We start from the raw sequence: 23,892 nt of genomic DNA, 5'->3' as shown, positions 1-23,892 counted from the left end.
TTGACATATACTCATCTTGAAAATTCACCCAATTTTTCACTTCTTTCACCCCCCTTAGTGAATTTTCCGAAAACAGAAAAGAATACGTGTTCCTTTATTTTAAAAGAATCTTCCAAATACCAATTTTCACGTCTTTTAAACCGTTAAGTTTTTGAGATATAGATATGCTTTAAATTTTTTTAATTCACCCCCCCCCCCATGATGGAATAACCAAAAATCCTCTCTTAGTGAGCACCTACACTGTAATATGGATGAATCCCCAATATTACACGTCTTTGTCCAGAAAATAACATGTCCTGACTGACTGATTCATCATCGCCAAACCAAAACTACTGGACATAAAGAAATAAAATGTTGGGGTTACATTTATATTACAGTGTAGGTGCTCACTAAGAGAGGATGTTTGGATATTCTGTCGCCAAGGGGGTGAAGATTTAAAACTGGTTTATCTGTATCTCAGAAACTTAACAGTTTAAAGATGTAAAACTTGGTATTTGGAATTTCATTTTTAAAAAACATAATTTTTTTGTTTTTGAAAAATCCACTTAAGGGAGGTAAAAATAAGTGAAAAGTGGTTGAATAATATTTTTATGGGGATACTTATATCTCAAAAACTGATTTTATTACAGACGTGAAAATTAGTACATGGAATCTCGTTTCAAAATAAAGAAAAACCTATTTTTTGTTTTCGGAAAATCCACTTAAGAGGGGCGAAAAGAAGTTAAAAATTGGGGTGAATTTTTAAGATGAGTATATCTAAAAAAATTAACATGTTAGAGACGTAAAAATTGGTATTTGGAATCTCCTCTACAAATAAAAAACACGCATTTTTCGTTTTCGGAAAATCCACTTAAGGGGGTGGGGTGAAAAGAAGTGAAGGAGGAGTTGAATTCTTTCTTATGAGGATATTTATATCTCAAAACTGAAGAAGTTACAGACGTGAAAATTGGTATTTGGAATCTCCTTTAAAAATAAAGTTACACGTATTTTTGTTTTCGGAAAGTCTACAATGGTGAAGGGGGTGAAAAGAAGTAAGAGTTTAATTTGTTTTGTGAGGATACATACTGTATATCTCAAAAGGTTAAGATGTTCAGACGCGAAAATTGGTACTTGGAATCTCCTTTCAAAATTACAAAACAGGTATTTTTTTTTTTCGGAAAGTACACTTAAGGGTGGGGGTGGGGGAGTTAAAAATAAGTTTAATTATTTTTATGAGGATACTTATATCTCAAAGTCTGAAAATGTTAGACACTAAAATTGCTGTTTGGAATCTTCTTTCATAATAAAGGAAAACGTATTTTTTGTTTTCGGAAAGTCTACTTTGAGGAGGGGGTAGGGGGGTTGGAAAGAAGTTGAATTATTTTTATGAGCATACTTAAATCTCAAAATCTGAAGATGTTACAGACGTTAAAATTGGTATTTGGAATCTCCTTTAAAAATAAAGAAACACGCATTTTTGCTTTCGAAAAAGCCATTTAAGGAGGTGAAAAGAACTGAAAAAGTGGGTGAAATTTAAAAATGAGTATATCTACAGTATATGTCAAAAACTTAACAAGTTACAGACGTGGACACTGTTATTTGGAAAGTCCTTTAAAAATATAAAAAAACTTATATTTTTGTTTTCGAAAAATCCACTTACGGGGTGGGGGTGAAAAGAAGTGAAGGAGGAGTTGAATTCTTTTTTATGAGGATACTTATATCTCAAAAAATGAAGATGTTACAGACGTGAAAATTAGGATCTGAAATCTCCTTTAAAATTAAAGTTACACGTATTTTTTTTTTTTTTTTTCAAAAGTCCACATTGGGGGAGGGGTGAACAGAAGTGAAGGATTTGAATTATTTGTATGAGGATACATATATCTCAAAAACTGAAGATGTTACGGACACAAAAATTCGTACTTGGAATCTCCTTTCAAAATAAAAATGCATTTTGTTTTGGAGAGTCCACTTTGGGTGGGGGGGAGGGGGGGCAGGGAGGTGGAAAGAAGTGAGAAGAAGTTGAATTATTTTTATGAGGAAGATGTTACAGACATAAAAATGGGTATTTGTGATCTCATTTCAAAATAAACATATTTTTTGGTTTTCGGACAGTCCACTTTGGTGGGGGGGGAGAATGGAAAGAAGTGAAGAAGTTGAATTTTTATGAGGATACTTGTATCTCAAAATCTGAAGATGTTACAGACTGTAGAATTGGTATTTGAAATCTCCTTTAAAAATAAAGGAACACACATTTTTTTGTTTTCGGAAAGTCCACTTAAGAGGGGCAAAATGAAGTAAAAAATTGGGGTGAATTTTTAAGATGAGTATATCTAAAATATTTAACATGTTAGATACGTAAAAATTGGTATTTGGAATCTCCTCTACAAATAAAGAACACGCATTTTTCGTTTTTGGAAAATCCACTTAAGGGGGTGCGGTGAAAAGAAGGGAAGGAGGAGTTGAATTCTTTATTATGAGGATACTTATATCTCAAAATCTGACGATGTTACAGACGTTAAAATTGGTATTTGGAATCTCCTTTAAAAATAAAGACACATGTATTTTTGTTTTCAGGAAAGCCACTTAAGAGGGGTGGAAAGAATTGAAAAAGCGGGTGAAATTTTAAAATGAGTATATCTACAGTATATGTCAAGAACTTAAAATGTTACAGACGTGAAAATTGTTATTTGGAAAGTCCTTCAAAAATAAAGAAACCTGAATTTTTTTGTTCGGAAAATCCACTTAAGGGGATGGGGGTGAAAAGAAGTGAAGGAGTTGATTTTTTTTTTATGAGGATACTTATATCTCAAAAACTGAAGGTGTTACAGACGTGAAAATTGGTATCTGAAGTCTTCTTTAAAAATAAAGTTACACATATTTTTGTTTTCGGAAAGTCTACAATGGGGAAGGGAGTGAAAAGAAGTGAAGAGTAAAATTCTTTTTATGAGGATACATACATCTCAAAAGGTTAAGTTGTTACAGATGCAAAAATTGGTACTTGGAATCTCCTTTCAAAATAAACACTTTTTTCTTTCGGAAAGTCCACTTAAGGGAGAGGGGGGAGGGTTGATGGAAACAGGTGAAGAAAAAGTTATTTTTATGAGGTTACATATATCTCAAAGTCTGAAGATGTTACAGACGTTAAAATTGCTATTTGGAATCTTCTTGCAAAATAAAGGAAACACGTAATTTTTGTTCTCAGAAAGTCCACTTTGGGAGTGGGGAAGAATGGAAAGAAGTGAAAAAGTTGAATTATTTTTATAAGGATACTTGTATCTCAAAATCTATAGATGTTACAGACTGTAAAATTGGTATTTGAAATCTCCTTTCAAAATAAAGGAATACATATTTTTTTGTTTTCGGAAAGTCCACTTTATGTGGGAGGGGAGTGGGAAATGGAAAGAAGTGAGAAGAAATTGAATTATTTTTATGAGGATATTTATATTTCAAAATCTGAAGATGTTACAGACGTTAAAATTGGTTTTTGGAATATACTTTAAAAATAAAGAAACACATTTTTGTTTTCGGTAAAGCCGTTTAAGGGGGTGAAAAGAACTGAAAAACATGTGAAATTTTTAAATGAGTATATCTACAGTATATGTCAAAAACTTGACATGTTACAGACATGAAAATTGGTATTTGGAAAGTCCTTCAAAAATATAGGAACATGTAAATTTTGGTTTTCATAAAAGACACTTAATGGAGGGTGAAAAGAAGTGAAAAATTACTTGAATTCTTTATAATGAGTTTACTTATATCTCAAGATGTTACAGACGTGAAAATTTGTATTTGGAATCTCCTTAAAAAATACAGAAACACGCATTTCGTTTTTTGACTTGAGAAAGGGCTGTTTCTTATATATGCAATTCTATGTCGCATAGTCATCTTAGCCTTGTCTGGCTCCTTAGCTGAATGGTCAGCGCAGTGCTCTTTGGTCAAAGGGCCGCGGGTTCGATTCCCGCCCGAGACAGAGATTTTAACCTTAAATGGTTAATTCCCTTGGCTCAGGCACTGGGGGGGTTTGTGCTGTCCCCAACCTCCCTGCAACTTACACACACCACACATAACACTATCCTCCACCACAATAACACGTAGTTACCTACACACGGCAGGTGCCGTCCACCCTCATCAGAGGGTCTGTCTTACAAGGGCTGCACCCGGTTAGAAATAGCCACACAAAATTATTATTATCTTAGCCTTAAAAGGCAATACCACTAATGTGGTTTACAAAGTGTTTCTGGAGTAAATGAAACTCAGTTTTTTTTTGCTAGTTGCTTTACGTCGCACCGACACAGATAGGTCTTATGGCGACGATGGGACAGGGAAGGGCTAGGAGTGGGAAGGAAGCGGCCGTGGCCTTAATTAAGGTACAGCCCCAGCATTTGCCTGGTGTGAAAATGGGAAACCATGGAAAACCATTTTCAGGGCTGCCGACAGTGGGGTTCGAACCTACTATCTCCCGAATACTGGATACTGGCCAGCACTTAAGCGACTGCAGCTATCGAGCTCGGTAAACTCAGTTTTTTTGGTGACATTTTGTAATTTAGGGATTTTTAGATAAAGTCTTGATACAGTACTGAGGAACGATTACTTTCATCAAATGACAAAATCCATGCAGGCAAAGCCGCGGGTAATAGCTAGTTTTATATACAGTGTGATTCAGCAGCCCCTTCCAATATTGTTTGCTGCAGCCCAACTAACGTGCACATGGTTATAGGGTTGCTATTCCCCTGTAGGCGTACTGTATGGTACTAATGTTCACTGAGCACATTTTGCACACAATTCTGCACCCTAGGCAAATGTTATATCATCTGTTTGCAAAACACGACGCCTTGAAATCAAGCAGCAACGTCCTTTTACCATGTAACTATCTTAAAGTGTTGTGCCTCATGACCGGGTGTAACGAAGAGGAAAATCAATACATAAAACTAGGTAGCAGTGCAGTAATTAACGTCTTAAACATCGAACCGTACTCTGCTCTCGTTGTACTACCAGCACGTTTCCAGCAGTGTAGCGCAGCAGATGTGGTTAGGGGATTGCCTAACAATCGACGGAATGTGCCAGCGGCAGTTCAAATCCTGCATCGTTAAAATATTTTTGCATCGGTATGATGTTTGAATATGTAAACACAGGCCCATGTTTGCCACATTCAAACAGTAGAATGACACTGTTATTCATCTTGTGACCTGTGCATACTCTGCTGGTTAGGGCCTGAATGTACTGTAATCTGTGCTGTCATTCGGCATGTTTTCCACAGAGGAATACGTTGACATACTCCTCATTTATGGGGGAGCAAGACAAAACACATGTGAGGCACTACATCTATACCAGGAATGGTATCCCGACAGACGACACCCGGTTTCTATGACATTCTACCGTGTTGAAAGACGCCTAAGGACAACAGGCTTGATTTCCAACCAGCCACCAGTCAGCGATAGGCCCGTTACATTGGGTGAAACAGAAGAGGCCGCTCTGGAAGCAGCTCTTAATAATCCACACATCAGTACAAGGGCAATTACATGACAGGTGCACACCAGCCAGCCATCCATCTGGCGAATACTGCATGAATAGAAATTTAACCCATACTATTGTGAGCTACACCAAGAGCTCCATGGGGAGGATTTCGAAGCTGAAATGGAGTTCTGTCGGTGGCTATTACGCAGGCTGGACAATGATGCAACATTCGTATCGCATATCTCGTTCTCGGATGAATCATGCTTCCACAATAATGGGAACGTCAATCGCCACAACGTGCACTATTGGAGTCCATACAATCCTCATAGGGTGCGACAGGCAGCCCATCAAGTACGATGGGGAGTGAATGTTTGGTGTGGAATCTTGGGGGATCGCCTGATTGGACCTTATTTCTTTGAGGGCCATTGGACGGACCCACGCTACCTGCAGTTTCTGCGTTAGGAAAGCCCACTGCTGCTGGAGGATGTGCCCTTGCTCGATCGTTTGACAATGTGGTTGCAACAGGATGGAGCTCCACCACATGACTTTGCCCGATCGTAACCATCTGAACAAGGAACTGCCAGGGAAATGGATAGTACGAGGGGGCCCTGTTTCTTGACCTGCCAGATCACCGGTTTTAACGCTGTTAGACTACTTCTTGTGGGGACATTTGAAGAACGTCGTTTACACTCAAGCGCCGGAAAACCCCGACCAACTCCGGCAACTCATTACGGATGCCCGCTAAGCAATTACACCTGAAATGCTTCAGCGTGCAAGATGATGGACATGGGCCTGAATGTGCATAAACCGTCATCACATCGAGCATTTGCTGGGATAAAAGATTGTCAAGGCAGTTGTATTCCTATTATTTCCGGTCTGTATGTGTGTGGCCTGCTAACTAATCAGCCCTTCTTAGGGCCACAAACATATTCACACACAATTCGCATGAAAGCGGATATTGAACTTACATTGCGTGCGGTACATATTAAACAAAAATTTTAAAAATTTGTCATCTTCGCCCCGAACTCGAACCACCCACCTGACATCTGCTCCACCACGCTTTTACCAACTACACAACGGTCCCGTATGGCACACTGGGCAGCTTATAGTAGGTATTAGGTTTACTGCTGTCACAACATCAATTTAGTGTTTCGCCGGCACTTCAGGTTCATATGATCTAGAAGGCACACGCATGTCTTCCAGTGTTTAATACGAGTACAACATTAGGGCGTCCCATCATGGTGAGGCGATAAATACCAAGATATCTGAGTGTGTTGTCTGAGCATACCGGCAGGGCAGATGTTTTCAGGATGGAATGAATATTGTGGGTTTCATAAAACTGGATCACACTGTATAGATTTAAAATACTCAAGTTCCATTTAAAAATTTGTCTTATATTATGCCAACACCTTTGCAGAGAGAAATATAAATTATTACTTTTTTTACGGTCATATTGTGTTTATTTATCCTCGTAATCACTACATAATACGGTATACATCTAGTTAAGATGAGATGAGAAATATCAATGTAAGAGTGAAATATATGTAATTTATCAAACCATCAACTTCCCATATGTATGGACTGACAACAATGGACAAAGTGTACAGTAGGCAAATGAAAAATATAAAGCTACAAAGCTGAGAACAAACGTGTGTTATGAATACGCATAATTTTTGACGCTGTAGATGACATTTTATTATCTTTCTATAACCTTTTTTAGGGGATTTGCTTTGCACAACGATACCTGAAATTTTGCTCTCGAATTTCATTTCTGGTCCAAGTTTAAACATTAATGGGAACGTTCATTGAATTTAGACTAAAATTGATAAATGTGGGATTTTTTAAAAAAATTCAGTGGTTGGAAAACCACATTTTCATTTATCGATATGTTGCATTAATCATCTGTGCCTTGTCTGAAGTAGGTATTGAAATGCTCCTGTTTAATCTTGCCATATTGCTTTGTCCGAGCAGCTTCCTGTTTTAATTTCTCTGATATTAGGCATGTGGTCACCTTTCCCTGTGACTAAAGCTAATCCTACTATCTTTAGGAGCATTACAACACTGACCTAGACCTATTCCAGAGAAAAATGAACACTTTTCACCTCTTACTATGTATTTGGTCCCCTTGTGGGTGGGGGAGGTAGAATAACACCCGCGGTATCCCCTGCCTGTGGTAAGAGGCGACTAATAGGGGGTCCGAACTTTGGAATGTGGGTTGACATCCATGGGGCCCTTGGCTGAGTCCTGGCATTGCTTCCACTTACTTGTGCCAGGCTCCTCACTTTTAACTATGCTATCTGACCTCCCTTGGTCAATTCTTGTTCTTTTCCGACCCGATGGTATTAGAGCACTCGTGGCCCAGGGAGTCTTCCATTTTCATGCCCTTCATGGCCCTTGTCTTACTTTGGCCGATACCTTCATTTTTTGAAGTGTCGGATCCTTTTCATTTTATCTCTGATAAGTGTTATATAGAGGATAGTTGCCTAGTTGTACTTCCTTTTAAATCTATAATCACCACCACCACATATTTCAGTTCATGTAGAGCAGAGCACATCCCTACTCAAACCTCTTTTTTTTTCTTTTGCAAGAAAATTTGGGCCTTTTTTCCCAAATGAGAGAATGCACGCTATTTGTTGAGCTGCACGGGGGAGGGGGTGTGAATATTCATCTTGTACCACTCTCCTGTACGTTCAAAGAATGTTTCTCTTCAAAAAATAAAATTTTTACTGATTTTGCCATAAACTCAATCTCTAATGTCTATTTAATGGGAAAAAAGAGAAAATCACTTCTAGGAAGCCCCAGAATGAGATTTGAATCCACAATTTCTCCCCTTTGTTCTCACAAGGCTAAGCACATTGTGTGCAAGAATCTCAAACAAATCTTAAAATCCTTCTCCAAACTTTGATAAGTAGCTTTCACTTAGACTAAATTTCTTTCCATTTTCTGCATGTCCTACCTTACCTCTTATACTTTTTTTTCAACCCTGATGTATCATGATGAATTGGCAAAGATAGCACACTTCTTGAAGTTAGCTAATGTTTCAGCGTTTTATTAGAGTGGAATTAGGAAGAGAACTCAGGAAAATCTACTATCACGTTATCAGTGTGTGGATTTCAACAGCCGATTTCTAGTGATAAAAATGGCTGTAAACAAGCTCAGCTTTAGTGTCTGCTTGCAACAGTGGTACAGTAATTCACTTTCACTTGCAATTTATTTTTATTTTAGGCCATTTGTGGGAGGGATGGATTTATATTAGCTAAGTGCGAAGCATGTTTTTTAAGTAAGTACCGGTTTTAAATATGGACGCTGCATCACTTCGGTCATCGTTCAGAGCATGCGTGCTCAGTATGTACAAATGCCATTATGTAAGCATTCGCCCATATTTATGTTTGTTTGTGTGTATTGAAAATTCCTCTGACAGTTAACGGTCCCTCCAAGTGTGAAGTATGTGCTATGATTTGTTTTCTAAATGCAAAAGACGTGAAAGCTGTTAAAATTCATTGGCAGTTTGGTGAAGTGTATGTAGAACACACTAAGCAAAGGAATGGTAAGAAAATGGGTTAGAGCATTTAAAGAAGTCTCTACTAGTTAGAAGCGTACTGTAGTGGGTGACCGCCTGTCATTATTGAAGACTGGGTGCAAAAAAATTGATGCAAAGGTTCGAGAAAACAGATGCTTAAAGTTATGAGTTGCCAGAAATTTTAAAGACTGTTCTTCATGAATTTGTGTCAGGACGTTTAGATTATTGGAAGTTGTGCTCACACTGGGCACCGAGGATGCTGACAGAGGTTCACGAAACCAAGCGTGTAGGCAGTGCTTTGACTTTTCCTTGAGCAGTACAGTACTGAAGGTGATGTGTTCTTAAGCCAAATTGTCACTGGCGACAAAACTTGAGTGGCGTATGTTACACCGGAATCAAAACAGCAATCCACTGAATGTAGTCTCATGGTTCTAACGTCATCATCCCTTGGTCCCCTGTCTTAGTCGCCTCTTACGACAGGCAGGAGATACCGTGGATGTATTCTTCATCTGTGTCCCCCATTCACAGTGGGTGCTGGAAATTTGATTGAAAAAATGAAAATGATAACACCAGTTCAAGAAAGTAAAGAATTGATTCGGTACTTGATGGGGACAGATTTCACACTGGTTTGCCCTGACTTGTCTGCATTCTATGTGACTACCCCAGTCCGCGATGGCCTGTGGACAGTCTGCTTCCTGTTTTACAGAGCCTTATATGCCGATACTTATTGTGAGACCTTAACATAAACTCCATCACGCAATCCAAAACAAACAGCATGGCATGCTCACAAGAGGGATTTTCCTTCATGACAATGAGTGACCTCACACAGCCAATTGAACCCGAGATTTCATAACTTCATTTGGTTGGGAACAATATGATCATCCTCTGTATAGTCCTGACTTAGCGCCTAGTGACTATAACTTGTCCCTGCACTTAAGAAAGCATTTATGAGGTCAGCGTCACAATGATGATGACTAGCAGTGGCTGGCACATCAGGCAGCATATATCTATGTGGATGGCATTCAGAAGCTGGTTTCATGATATAACAAGTGCCTTTACAATGCTTGGAACTTATGTTGAGAAGTAGTTTAAGGTACAGGCTTACATGTAAACAATTTTTTTTAAAATTGCATTACTTTTTTCTATATCAAAATGGTACTGACTTAAAAAACATGCCTTGTATATGAACAGAATGGACCATAATTTACCTTATACCTCCTTTATTTAATAAATAAAACAAATGGCTTTTTATCATAACAGACATTGATCATTATAAGTAATGGAAAGGAGCAAACGCAAATCAAGCCGTATATAGAAAAGAACCTGTAAAGGAACATGTAATAGGATAAACACAATGATGGGAAGAGGGAGGAATAGAAAGAAAACAAAATGACAATGAACCGTTTCCATATCTTCATACACTGCTGTCTTCACTTGGATTTGGCTCTCTCCTCATTGATCCCACTTCTTCCCAGCTCCCAACAGCCTCATTTCTGCTTGCCAGTTTCATCAGAAGGGGAAGATTAACTTCACAAATAAAATGTTCTTATATTGTCCTTTTCAATACAAAAATCCATCTATATTAGATGGAATAACGTCTAAACATTCAGCTTATCTAAAGGCCATCTTCAGTAGAAGCTAAAATGTTTCATGTATATGCAAACAAATAAAAACATTGAAAAATGTGTGGAATTAAAAGATAATGATCATGATTAACATATTAAAAACACATGTGAATGTTGAGGTAGAAGAATCCTCTCATCTAAAAGCTCTTCTGGTTAACATAAAACTTGCTAGTCCTTTAACACGTTGACTGCCAGGACACATAGCAAGAAATGTCCCGGTGGCCAAAGCATTTTTTCTTCTAGTCATGTAGTAAATAAGCAGTAAAGCAAAATTCGAAGTGATATTTCACTTAAGTGTTCAATGTACGTACGAAATACAATAAAAACTCCCAGCACCCCGAGGTACCGCCGTGGCCCCACAGAAAAGTTCACTGCATGGTTTTGCCTATACGGCCAGAGCGGTACATTCTAGCGGTACTAGAAGCTTGCATTGCTTGATAGTACACATTGTAGAAAACAGAGCGTGCCACGATTTGTTTACTAGTGCTTAGGACTACAATCGCAAGGCACTCATTGCTTTACAGTAGGGTGTGTGTGAAATACCTGCAGGATATTTGTAAGTTATTTTACCAGTGAACGGAGAAGTTAGTTATAAAAATGAAACCGCTTTCCTCTCGAACTCGGAAGATAATGAAGCTAGCCCTTCAGTATGATAATTCTGGTAAGTAGTGTCCATGTCAAACTGATCTCTTACGTTTTGCAACACCAAAACAACTTTTTACCAAATTAAATTTGAAATATATTTATTTCCTTTTTACTCCTTGCCAAATGCTCAATGGTAATGTAAAATGTCGCTATGTCGTCAATGAATTTTGTCAATTTAGAAAATGCAAATACGCTCATGTTTACGCTATATTTATTGCGATATGCGTAGAAATCAGTTCACGTATGGGTGCAACAACTTGGAAGGAATCAGTGTGGCCTATTGAATAGGTAAGCATAAGCTTGGGGTGAAAATGGGAAATTACAGAAAACCATAACCAGGTTTCCCAGCAGTAGGATTCAAACCCACAATCTCCAAAATCTTGAACTTGCGAGTTAGCAAACCCGGCACACCTAAGCGCATGGCTAAACTGATTGGGCAAATACATATTGCTAATAAAAGGAGGCTGGATTAATAAAAAATACAGACTATATTTTGGAAACCAAGCACGCCAGGATTTGCTCCGAGGCCATAGCGGTACGCTATCACAGCATTTTTAACAGCTCAGCGGTCCGCCGGCCCGGCAGGGAATGTCATATAGCAATACCTGTCAGCGGTACTTTGTACCGCCGTGGCCTCATGAGACACTCACTGAGCGGTACAATGTACCGCTCTGGCAGCCAACGTGTTAAAAGTGGAAATCTGTGTTGCTCAACATAATGAGACCATGAAATGGAATGGCATATGGCTTTTAGTGCCGGGAGATCTCAGGACAGGTTCGGCTTGCCAGGTGCAGGTCTTAAGACAATACATACACCCAGCCCCCCGTCCCAGGGAAATTAACCAAAGATGGTTAAAATTCCCGACCCTGCTGGGAATCGAACCCGGGACCCCTGTGACCAAAGGCCAGCGCGCTAACCATTTAGCCATGGAGCCGCACAATGAGACCATCAATAGGGAAATGCAAGTGCACATCACTTGTCTTCTTCCTTGAGAGATTGGCCCAGCTGACCCAATTGTGTGTTCCTCTACGAATATTTCATCCTTAACACCTGCAAAAGGCTCAAATGTGTTCACCTGTATTTGTCCTGGCTCTGCCAACTCTAATTTGGTTCCTTCTTTCAAATATGTCTCCACTGATATAAGTTCATAATTGTTGAAGGATGTTCTTGCTGTTCCTTCAACCCAGTTTGGTTCCAACTTGATCTCTACCCGGAAGAAACCAAATCAGAGTTGGTAGAGCCAGGACAAATACAGGTGAACACATTTGAGACTTTTGCAGATGGTAAGGATGAAATACTCGTAGAAGAACACACAGTTGGGTCAGCTGGGCCAAACTTTCAAGGAAGGAGACAAATGAACCGCACTCTCATTCCCCTTATTGATGGTCTCACTACATTGAGCAACACAGATTTTCACTTCAAAAAAAAAAGGACTAGCAAGTTTTATGTTAACTTGCTAAGATAATAATCTTTTAATTCAACACATTTTTCAGTGTTTTTATTTGTTTGCATATACGTGTAACATTTTATCTTCTAGATGGCCTTTAGATAGGCTGAAACATGTTTAGACATTATCCCATCTAAAGATGGATTTTTGTACTGGAAAGGACAGTATAAGACATTTTTATTTATAAAGTGATAGGCCTTACAACAGAAGACACCAAAAATAAGATAAAATTGAATACAAAACTCAAGAATACAAACCTCCGCTTTACCCTTACACAAAACAAACCAACAACACGCACATTTTCAACTGAGGAAAGGGCACGAAGATCGGAGCGTCTGAAGAAGTACTGGGAGGACCGCAAAGCCCGAACAATCCCTTCAAAGAGACCTGAACGACGGACTGACTAAAGTGATCCTATGAGGTCATAAAAGAAGAAGAAGAAGAAGATAGCTGTCAATACCGAATGTGATTTATAAATTGCAAAGGGAGGATTCATCGCTCCTAGAGGGAGTCATTGTGACATATCTTCAGTCCTGTTGCGAAAGGTGTATGTAAGAAGAAAGTTGAACTTTCTATACATGACTAGGTATTTACTACTGTATATAAATCAGTCGCTACTGATCTGAATTTAGGGCAGTCACGCAAATAGCAGATTCCCTATTTGTTGTTTTCCTAGCCTTTTCTTAAATGATTGCAAAGAAATTTGAAATTTATTGAACATCTGCCTTGGTAAGTTATTGCAATCCCTAACTCCCCTTCCTGTAAATGAATATTTTCCCCAATTTGTCCTCTTGAATTCCAATTTTATATTCATATTATGATTTTTCCTGCTTTTGGAAAGATCACTCAAACTTATTCGTCTACTGATGTCATACCACGCCATATTTTCGCTAACAGCTCGGAACATACCACCTAATACCTTTTAGCTTGACCATGATTTGCCGACTGAGCTCATAGTGCCCACACACCCACTAGACCTCTGCATCTAAACAAATGAAAAGTCCAATTTAACCTGGCAGACATGATCTATAAATAATAGAATTACAGTACTTTCTGTTAAGATATTGTAATGGATAAGCAGACGGTCTCAACACTATGCTGTGGGACTAATGAAAGACCATAAATAACACCACATACAAATATATTGGATCAACAGTCAACGAGCTGAAAACAGACGTTTTATAGAATTCAGATATAACATGAAAGATTTTCATGTTTGAATTTTTAATGCTGTTGTATTTTCATTTTATTCGCATTCTGTTGGGACATAAAATGTTTTCAATAAGATCTTCAAATGCATGTGATTTTATCCATAAGCTGAAGAAGAGAATTTAACATTTCTCGAAACATGTACTTGTATGTGTAGATGTATTTGATGGTTCAGGTATATAATACATTTTGAACTGTATTGACGAGGCAAAACTTGGACACAATTAATTTTACATACCACTTAGTCGAGCAGCTCATCTCCTTTCTCCCAAGTCTTCCCAGCCAAAACTTTGCAAAAATTTTGTAACGCTACTCTTTTGTCGGAAACCACCCAGAACAAATCGAGCTGCTTTCCTTTCCAGTTTTCGAATTGAGTAATCCTGGTGAGGGCCCCATACACTGGATTCATACTCGAGTTGGGTTCTTACCACAGACTTATATGCCCTCTCCTTTACATCCTTACTACAACCCCTAAATACCCTCATAACCATGTACAGAGATCTGTACCCTTTATTTACAATCCCATTCATGCGATTACCGCATTGAAGATCTTTCCTTATTTTAACACCTAGGTACTTACAATGATCCCCAAAAAGAACTTTCACCCCAGCAATGCAGTAATTAAAACAGGTCATTTTGCAGTTGCTCACAATCTTGTAACTTATTTATTACTCTATACAGAATAACATCATCCGCAGAAAGCCTTATCTCTGATTCCACTTCTTTACTCATATTATTTATATCTATATAGGGCCTATAGGAAAACATAAAAGGTCCAGTAATACTGCCTTGAGGAATTCCCCTCTTAATTATCACAGGGTCAGATAAAGCTTTGCCTACTCTAATTCTCTGAGTTCTCTTTTCGAGAAATATAGCCACCCATTCAGTCTTTTGTCTACTCCAGTTGCACTCCTTTTTGCCAGTAATCTCCCATAATCTACCCTACCATACAGCTTTCTCAGACAACTTGACGTAGTTCATGGGGGTGAGACAGAAAGGCGAGCGAGAGAATCTGTGCGCATGGTCAATTGCCTACTACATGTGATGGAGATATTTGTTTGGAATATAGATCAGTCTCTCGTGAGTGAATGAGCGTACATGACGATGTGCAGGAATGTATACCTTAGTGCAGGAAAAGCAATGTCATGATTTGTGGTGGGGGAAGGAATATTATCACAAAGGTTGTGTCCGGCTCCATGGCTAAATGGATAGCTTCTGGCCTTTGGTCACAGGAGTCCCGGGTTCGATTCCCGGCAGGGTCGGGAATTTTAACCTTAATTGGTTAATTTCGCTGGCATGCGGGCTGGGTGTATGTGTCGTCTTCATCATCATTTCATCCTCATCACGACGCGCAGGTCGCCTACGGGTGTCAACTCAAAAGACCTGCATCTGGCGAGCCGAACATGTCCTCGGACACTCCCGGCACTAAAAGCCATACGCCATTTCATTTCATTTCACAAAGGTTGTGAAACATTGGGAAGAAGGAAAGACCAGAAAATAACTTAATCTTTAATAAGCTGTACAACAGAGTAATGAAGCACTTGTGCAAGAGCCTAAGTTCAGTTAAAATTATTAATTTTGTATTCATCACGATTTTTAATAAAATATCAGGCACAATTAAATTGTTCCTGCAACTCAGATACAAGAAGTGTCTACATCGCTTACCTTGCCACTCGACAATGTATGATGTTCTCTTTTTGTTTCTTTTAAGCAGAGAGCAAGAACAATGTACTGTTTCAAGTTTAGTGGAGTGGTATTTCAGTAGTCATGATCATTAACTTTTGCATGTGGGGTATTTTTATAGTGCCTCCGTGGCTGAGGCGGCAGCGCGTCGGCCTCTCATCGCTGGGTTCCGTGGTTCAAATTCCGGTCACTCCATGTGGGATTTGTGCTGGACAAAGTGGAGGTGGGACATGTTTTTGTCCAGGTACTCCGGTTTTCCCTGTCATCTTTTATTCCAGCAACACACTCTATCATTTCATCTGTCAGTCATTAATCATTGCCCCAGAGGAGTGTGACAGGCTTCAGCAGCCGGCACAATTCCTATCCTTGCCACAAGATGGGGGCTTCATTTTTCCATCCCTGACCCATTCACTGACTGGAAAAAAAAAAACGTTGTAGGTTTTGTTTTCATGTGTGGTATTTTTATGTACCGTACATTTTGGCTGTCATATTGAAATGATTGTTGTACAGTAGTTATTGGTGGTGTTTGTCTTGAGTAATTAGCATTGCATAATATAAACTTCATGTTATCTCCATATTGCCACTTAATAGGCTTGTAAGAGAGTTGCAAAGTTCCCACCTATACAAGTTTCTTCAATTTATTTACATTGATGAGTACATGTTTCGTCCTAGAATATTGGACATCATCAGCTAAAACTTGAATAAGATTTAGAACTAAAACCAAAAGGTATCATGGAGCAAAACGTTAAGCTAAAACTATGTTGAGGCTAAAATAACAAATTCAAGTTTGTTGAAAATGTCTTCTGAAGGTCATGTGATGCGGCATTGACGTAAGTTCTTGAAGTGAACCGGCGTTGTTGTTGACATTAAAATGCACCCTTTGGTATGGCTTATGTTATGTGGGACGTTTTTGTGAACTCGTAATGAAGTCCGACTAGTAAAAGTTAAGGTGTAGAAAAGAATATATCTGTAACAAACAAAAAGTGTTTTGAGTGTTGGTTTTTACTTTCTTTTGTCCTCAACTGTTTCGTCTTGTTAAGTGTACTATTTATCAACTGACAAGCCCAAATTAGCACACTGGGGTGAAACACTGGCAACAGGAATGAGTTAGCCTGAAAATTTATGTCTAATAGCGGACCCATTATATTGGTATTAGCTATAGGTTTGTTGTAAAATGTATGTGGACGATGATTATCGTTACCCAGGGATAGGAAATGAAATTTTACTATAGGCTGTAAATATCTGTATCTGTTGGAGCTTTAATGTGACTGTTAAGTTTTTTGCCCAGAATTTAAAAAATCAAAGTTTTGGTATTTTAATCTCACAAAAGGTGTCTCGTAAAAACTTAATGCAACATTTTTATGTCAATAAGATACTTTTAAAATATTTAATGGATATATCAGTGATGTTTTAAGTTGTACCAAGTATGTCACTAAAATGACATATTCTTTATAGAGCTGAATTCAAGACATGATTGAAATATATAATCCTCACAAATGATAAAGGTAACCTACAGAGCAACAAGAAAATAGATATTCATTATACTATTCCTCCTTAAGTTAAAAAGGTATCAGAATGGGTTGCATTACAGTAGTATTTCAGCACATAAATAATTTGCTGTGCATTCACAAATTAGACAGATCAATACTACTAATTTACTCAGGTACTTCATGAATTTTAAAAGTTCTATTTCACTGAATTCACAGATTAGTGAATAGCATTTATATTAATACTGTGGACAGCTATACCAATGCATTGGAAGTTCTACCTGCAGCATTTATCTTTATCCGATGTTGGTGGTTTGTAAGGCTCTATTTTAGGCAGTGTGGTACTATACGGCATATATGCATATTTGGTACCAGTTAGATTCTCTGTATGGTCTGCCATCCACGGATGCTTCACTCGACAGGGGTCTTCAGTTGGTGGAAGATCAGTCTTGTAATGCAACCATCCATACCATTCTGCAGGCACCTGGCTGCCATCGTAATCTATTCCAACTTTGTTTGTATATGCAATCCATCGATTGCGAGCATAGAAATACATGTTATTCTCATAATACTTGTTGCCGTATTTATCTTCTCCTACAAATTTGCCGAGTTTCGCTTCGTCCATTTTGTACAACACGAAAAGCGTTTGTCTTATACCACCATTAAATCGTATAATATCAAATATTCTTTTAACCTTATCAAAACAGAGCAGTTCACTCAGTTTAGCAGTCATGTTATAATGTTTGCACTTTATTCCATCAACACAACCCAACCCACAGAACCCAGCCTTATTAAAACACCACTATTCAGGCAATCGCGTAAGAAACAACTTAAGATCGCAGAGCGTGAGCTGCTTTTGGTCTCGGAAGGAGTTTGATTTTGTATTTATTTTATTTTTTGGACCCATTAAAGAGTTCATTGGACCGGGAAAGAATTTCCAATTACTTTTAAAATGGAACGGGAAGCAGGCATAATTAAGGTTGGCCGGTTGAGTGCAAAGAGAAATGAGTGCCGAGTGGGCACCGCGGTGCGTCCGGTGTGAGTAACTTTATATTGAAAACCCGTATTAAAATACGGTTAAAAAAAATGATTGCCTTGCTGGCACCGTAATTTTATGGTCTGTGAAGAAGGTACTGGCTTTGTGGATCAGTTCCTGGAACACTACTTCACCATTTTTGACAACAAGTATCGTCTGTATCTACTGGGCGTAAACCCGTATTGTGTGTTGGTGCGACTGCTTCGTGCTCCGACCCCGATATTCATCTAGGTGGCCGACCCGACACTTGTTTATAGCATAGTGCCTCCAACTTGCATCCTGAATAACTTGGGTGTATGTTCTTAGAGGTTTGTGTGTTTCATTAGAAAATGACTGAAGAGATTTTAGAAGAAAAATTGGAAGAGACTATAACGTCGGTTGGAAACCTGCCGTGGCCCTTTCTACATAAATATTTCAAAGTTGTGGGAGTCCGCGGCAACAGTTTAAGAGTACAGTGTTTGGTATGTGTCCCCGCCATCAAACTATTGTACTCTTCCATGAGAACATGGGCTAACCTCTCCAGACATCTGAAGGTGAGTTTAATTTATGTTTGTGGTTAAGAAACAGCAGAGCTAATTTAATAATGTGAAACAATACTGCATTTTCAGTCGTATTGCAAGAGAGGCATTTGATTATACTGACCGTAATCGGTCGGTTTTTAAAAAGATGAATGAGGTAGAATGTTATCATTACTTGGCGGTCGACCAGTTTCTGGGCTAATGCAAAGAACTGGCTTAATAATAGCCCAATTTATGAAAATTAATTCAGTGCCATGAATTCTGCTTGATCTCCGCTGTGAGGCGGTTCTCTCTTGCCTAGGGATTAGTTATTTTATCGCTATTCTCTTGTTCATGTAAACAAGCACTGCGTAATGGCGGCGATTGTTCCTTTCTATCCTGCCTTTCTGCTGTTTTTGTTTGGCATTGACGCTGTGGTATAGTTTGTTTACACGTACATAATCTCCATTGTTGATGGACGATGGTTGAAGCAAAGGTTGAAGTGGAAGAGAAAGATGTGCAGCTCTTGCCGTTCCCGCATTTGCAACAGTATTACGAGGTGTTACCCCCTTCGATTGCAGGCTTAAAACCAAAAGTTCAGTGCTTACTTTGTCTGCCTCGAACCAATTATTTAAATCTACGTAAAACATGGTGGAATTTAATGAGTCACATTAAGGTATTATTAATTTCCTTTCGATCCCAAAGATTGTCTTTTCATGCAGTTCTGTTTTGTGTACTTATTTGCCATTAATTCATGCTCATTTAAAAATGATATACCTTCCTGTTGTACAAAATAAGCAATTTGAGCTTGTAAAATAACAGTGAAATAAGTATACCTTTGGAAAAGTATTTGAAAAGGGGTTTGGTAGTCTACTGTTCAACTTGCTAAGTATATGCAGAAACTGGGTTGAAATAGTCTCTTAGTACCTAGTTTCTGTATATACTTGATATTGTAGTTTTCCGAAACACTTTTAACAACAGTGTGTATAGTATTACCAACATTTCTTTTTTGGTGAATTGTATAATTAGGAAAAATGTCATTATTTGCTCAGTAGTCTTTATTTTGACTCGCCGTTCCATTTTGGACTCCGCTGATCTTTTGTGGTGGTATTGAAGTAGGCTATCTTGATATTAGTTAAGCCCATGAGCCAACATATTTCTGATGTTACAAGAAAGTGGAAATTACTGCAGTCTTACTTGGAGAGCGTCTCAGAGAAGAGATGTGCCCAGAAACCCCCCATCCCAACCCAAGAAGTATGTTTACTTTTATAACCTTATTAAGATTATTATACACTATTTTCATTTCTGAAGTAGCTACTTGTATTCCTATTGGCCAATGTAAAGTGGCACGTGATCTCCTTCCCACGAAGAAAGTTAATCATAATCCGTTACCAACTGCAGCACGATAAAAGCGCAAGTAAATGTAACATGCCTAGGGCCACTTCGCGGCTTCTAACCGCCCAGACCCAATGGTCTCGTCCAGATCGTATCCTAGCCATCCGCACGGCAAGAATCTTGTCCGGATCCTATCCTAACCGTCCAGACCAATCGTGTTTCCTCATGAAACTAGAGGCCTAGGGCCGCTTCGCTGTTTTTAACCGGCCAGGCCAATGGTCTTGTCCAGATCCTATCCTAACCGTCCGCACGGTAGGAATCTTGTTCAGATCCTATCCTGATCGTCCAGACCAATCTTGTTTCTAACGAAACTAGAGGCCTAGGGTCGCTTCACGGCTTCTAACCGTCCAGACCAATGGTCTTGTCCAGATCCTATCCTAACCATCCGCACAGCAGGAATCTTGTTCAGATCTCATCCTGATCGTCCAGACCAATCGGATTTCTAACGAAACTAGAGGCCTAGGGTTGCTTCACGGCTTCTAACAGTCCAGACCAATGGTCTTGTCCAGATCCTATCCTAACCGTCCGTACGGCAAGAATCTTGTCTGTGTAGCAATAGTGCAACAATAATCACCACCACCAGCTATCGAAGCATAGTTCCTAAATACAGAGGTTGGCAGCACTGAGCACTGCTGGAGAACATCCTTTCCGAGAAGGCCGCGAGCGAGTAAACAAACGACAGTTGTTAACATGTCTGTGTAAATGTTGGCTCACGGGCTGAACTAATGATGATAACTTGAACAAATTTACAAAGATAGCCGGTATTACTTCAGCCCAGCTGTCATCTTATTTGTAATGTTATATTAAGTGGAAATTAATGATATCTTACTTGGAGAGCATTTCAGAGGAGAGATGTGTTTATTGCGACGTCCAGGAACCCACCATCCCGCCCAAAGAATTACATTTACTTATATAACCTAATGAAGACTTACATGCCATTTTCATTTCTGAAGTAGCTACTTGCATTCCTATTGGCCAGTGTGAAGTGGCACGAGATCTCGTCCCCGTCAATACTGTTAATCATAATCCGTTACCAACTCCGACCAGTGGTCTTGTCCAGGTCCTGTCCTAACCATTCGCACGGCAAGAACTAGTCCAGACCAATCGTGTTTCCGCATGAAAGTAGAGGCCTAGGGCCGCTTCGCGGCTTCTAAAGTGGGGGGCTTACGCCCCCAGACCCTCTTTGATTATCCCTACTGTATATCACTGGTCTTGTCCAGATCCTATCCTAACCGTCCGCACGGCAAGATCCACTCCAGACCATTGGTTTTGTCCAGGTCCTATCCTAACCGTCCGCATGGCAAGAACCAATCCAGACCAATCGTGTTTCCACTCGAAACTAACGGTCTAGGTTCGCTTCGCGGCTTCTAACCTGGGGGCTTACGACCACAGACCCCCTTTACTTGTCCTTCCAGCTATCGAAGCACCACTCACTCATTAGTTCCCAAGTACAGAGGTTGTCAGTACTGAGCCCTGTTTGACAACATCCTTCCCGAGAAAGCTGTGAGCATGTAAACAAGCGAAAGTCAAACAGCAGTCGTTGCGTGGGTGTGAAAATCTTGACAGCCGGGCGAATTAATAATGAAGACAAATTGTACAAACGTTTGTAGCCTTACAATTTATAGGTGGGCCGGCGTAAGGTTGCACATGACAGCTGCGCACAATATTGGTCACACTGCAATGGTGCACGAAGCGATGTTGCCGCTGTAACAACAGCTGATTGCACGACACATGTGTTTTTAAAAACATGGGAGAAATGTTTTTAATGTCATCGCGATGATACACAATACAAATGAAATCTGCCGACAAAAATTGAACTTTCAACTCACCGGTTATTCATCGCACAAAATTATACGAGATAATTATACTACGAAGTTCTTATTATCGCGATGTTAGAAAACGTGGAAGAAATCGGCCGACAAGGATCTCACTTCATGTACACCTTCACCAATAAATGTTAGAATGATATACACCGGTGCTAACACAAAATGTTTCAAATAAATTCTATAAAATTTACGAAAATTCAGAAACCTTATTTTCATACCTGATTCACAAAGGCAGAGGGTCGATACCCTCCAGTTCACTGCCATCACTACCGTCGCCTTCGTTGTCACTGTCATCATCGTCTAGGCAGATCAACTCCTGAGAGTCACTGATGATGCCATGTATTGCCATTGCCGAATTAATGAATGCTGCGACATGGCTAAATTTCTTCCTACACAAAGCCGCATCCATTGGAGCAATACTCTGCCGGAACAGTCCTTCCACTTCAGTAACTGTGAAGGACGTTTTATAAGTGCGTCGTAATGTTTTACTTCACCCTATACCGTACCAACTCAGTGAGGTTGAAGTGACAGTGGTACGGCGGCAACCTAATAACCTCGTGCCCTTGTTCCTTCGCTACCTCGTCGACTTTTTTTTTTTTTTTTTTTTTTTTTTTTTTTTTTTTTTGCTATTTGCTTTACATCGCACCGACACAGATAGGTTTTATAGCGACGATGGGACAGGAAAGGCCTAGGAATGGGAAGGAAGTGACCGTTGTCTTAATTAAGGTACACCCCCAGCATTTGGCTGGAGTGAAAATGGGAAACCACGGAAAACCATCTTCAGGGCTGCCGACAGTGGAATTCGAACCCTCTATCTCCCGGATGCGAGCTCACAGCTGCGCGCCCCTAACCGCAGGCCAGCTCGCCCGGTGTCGACTAATTTAGTCGTACACATATGCGCTGGGATATTTCTTTACTGCAGCCATTCCACTTAGTTCTTTACGAGCGCTCGAAGAAGGGGTCTTGTCCATTATTACGGAGTGGTAACGTGCATTGTCCATAACAATGACAGAAGGGACTTTGAGCTGTAAAAATCGTACTCGTGTCTTCGTATTGCATCAGCCTGGAAATAATTAATTCCTATTATAGGAGATAGCTTAATTCGTTTCTTTCCCGGAGTGCTGTGAAACAAGTCCCTACTATCAGCCCCGTTTTCGCTATTGCTATGTACCCCAGTCACATTTTCCTTCTGTTTTTTTTTTTTGCTTTACGTCGCATCGACACAGATAGGTCTTATGGCGACGATGGGACAGGGAAGGGCTAGGAGTGGGAAGGAAGCGGCCGTGGCCTTAATTAAGGTACAGCCCCAGCATTTGCCTGGTGTGAAAATGGGAAACCACGGAAAACCATCTTCAGGGCTGCCGATAGTGGGGTTCGAACCTACTATCTCCCGAATACTGGATACTGGCCGCACTTAAGCGACTGCAGCTATCGAGCTCGGTTTTTCCTTCTGTTCTTGGAGGCGAACACCTGTTTGAATGACAGTACGCTTTGAAAGCCCTAATGTTTGAGATATGCGATCCACATGATCTACAGGAACGGAGAGATGGCTATACAAGCGTACGAATTTAGTCTCCCTCTCGTAAAACTCACGATTTCTCCGCACTAATTCTAATGCCTGACTATTAAGGGACACTCCGCGGCTCAAAGGATTATCACTTCGCGCTTCATGACTATGTTGTCATTTCCGAGACATCGCACTGCATTCGTTAAAATAAAATTTCACAATTATATCAAAATGAAAATAAAACTTTCATAAACGTGCGAATCACACCTGACCACGTGCTAGCGGCGACAGACAAAACGGCAACACTTCAATATAGTAGTCAAGCTACTTATAGATGGCACCACTATACTACCTATATTGCCAACAACAATAAACTGAAAATAGTTCGTATTTATTTTGTAGCTCGCTTAAACCTTATAATATATTTTAAATGCTCATATTTTTGTAGGCAAATAAAAGATTATGAACACTATACGGAGTTAAATACAGATTAACATGAATAAAATGCGTAACTGTATCTGACATAAAAAGTAGTGGATTAGTGATTCTGACTGACGGGTACGTTCTTCATTTTATTTTTGT

At 39.5% G+C, this 23,892-nt stretch overlaps 1 protein-coding gene across 2 annotated transcripts in view; it reads left to right on the top strand.

Moving 5' to 3' along the window:
• The window catches only part of LOC136885877 (uncharacterized), a 56,228-nt gene that overhangs the window by 5,092 nt on the left and 27,244 nt on the right, over positions 1 to 23,892 (top strand). Inside the window, exon 1 of one of the 2 annotated variants that reach the window (XM_067158559.2) lies at positions 18,375 to 18,618. The exons of the other annotated variant lie outside the window; for it this stretch is intronic. Coding sequence (XP_067014660.1) covers positions 18,415 to 18,618 — 204 coding nt within the window. The 5' untranslated portion in view covers positions 18,375 to 18,414. Of the gene's footprint in view, positions 1 to 18,374; positions 18,619 to 23,892 lie in introns of those variants that run through there. 2 annotated transcript variants of the gene reach the window in all.

This window comes from Anabrus simplex, chromosome X, assembly GCF_040414725.1.
Source record: "Anabrus simplex isolate iqAnaSimp1 chromosome X, ASM4041472v1, whole genome shotgun sequence".
Lineage (NCBI taxonomy): Eukaryota > Metazoa > Arthropoda > Insecta > Orthoptera > Tettigoniidae > Anabrus > Anabrus simplex.
The sequence above is the reverse complement of the archived record's forward strand: the minus strand, read 5'-3'. Positions and strand labels throughout refer to the sequence as shown.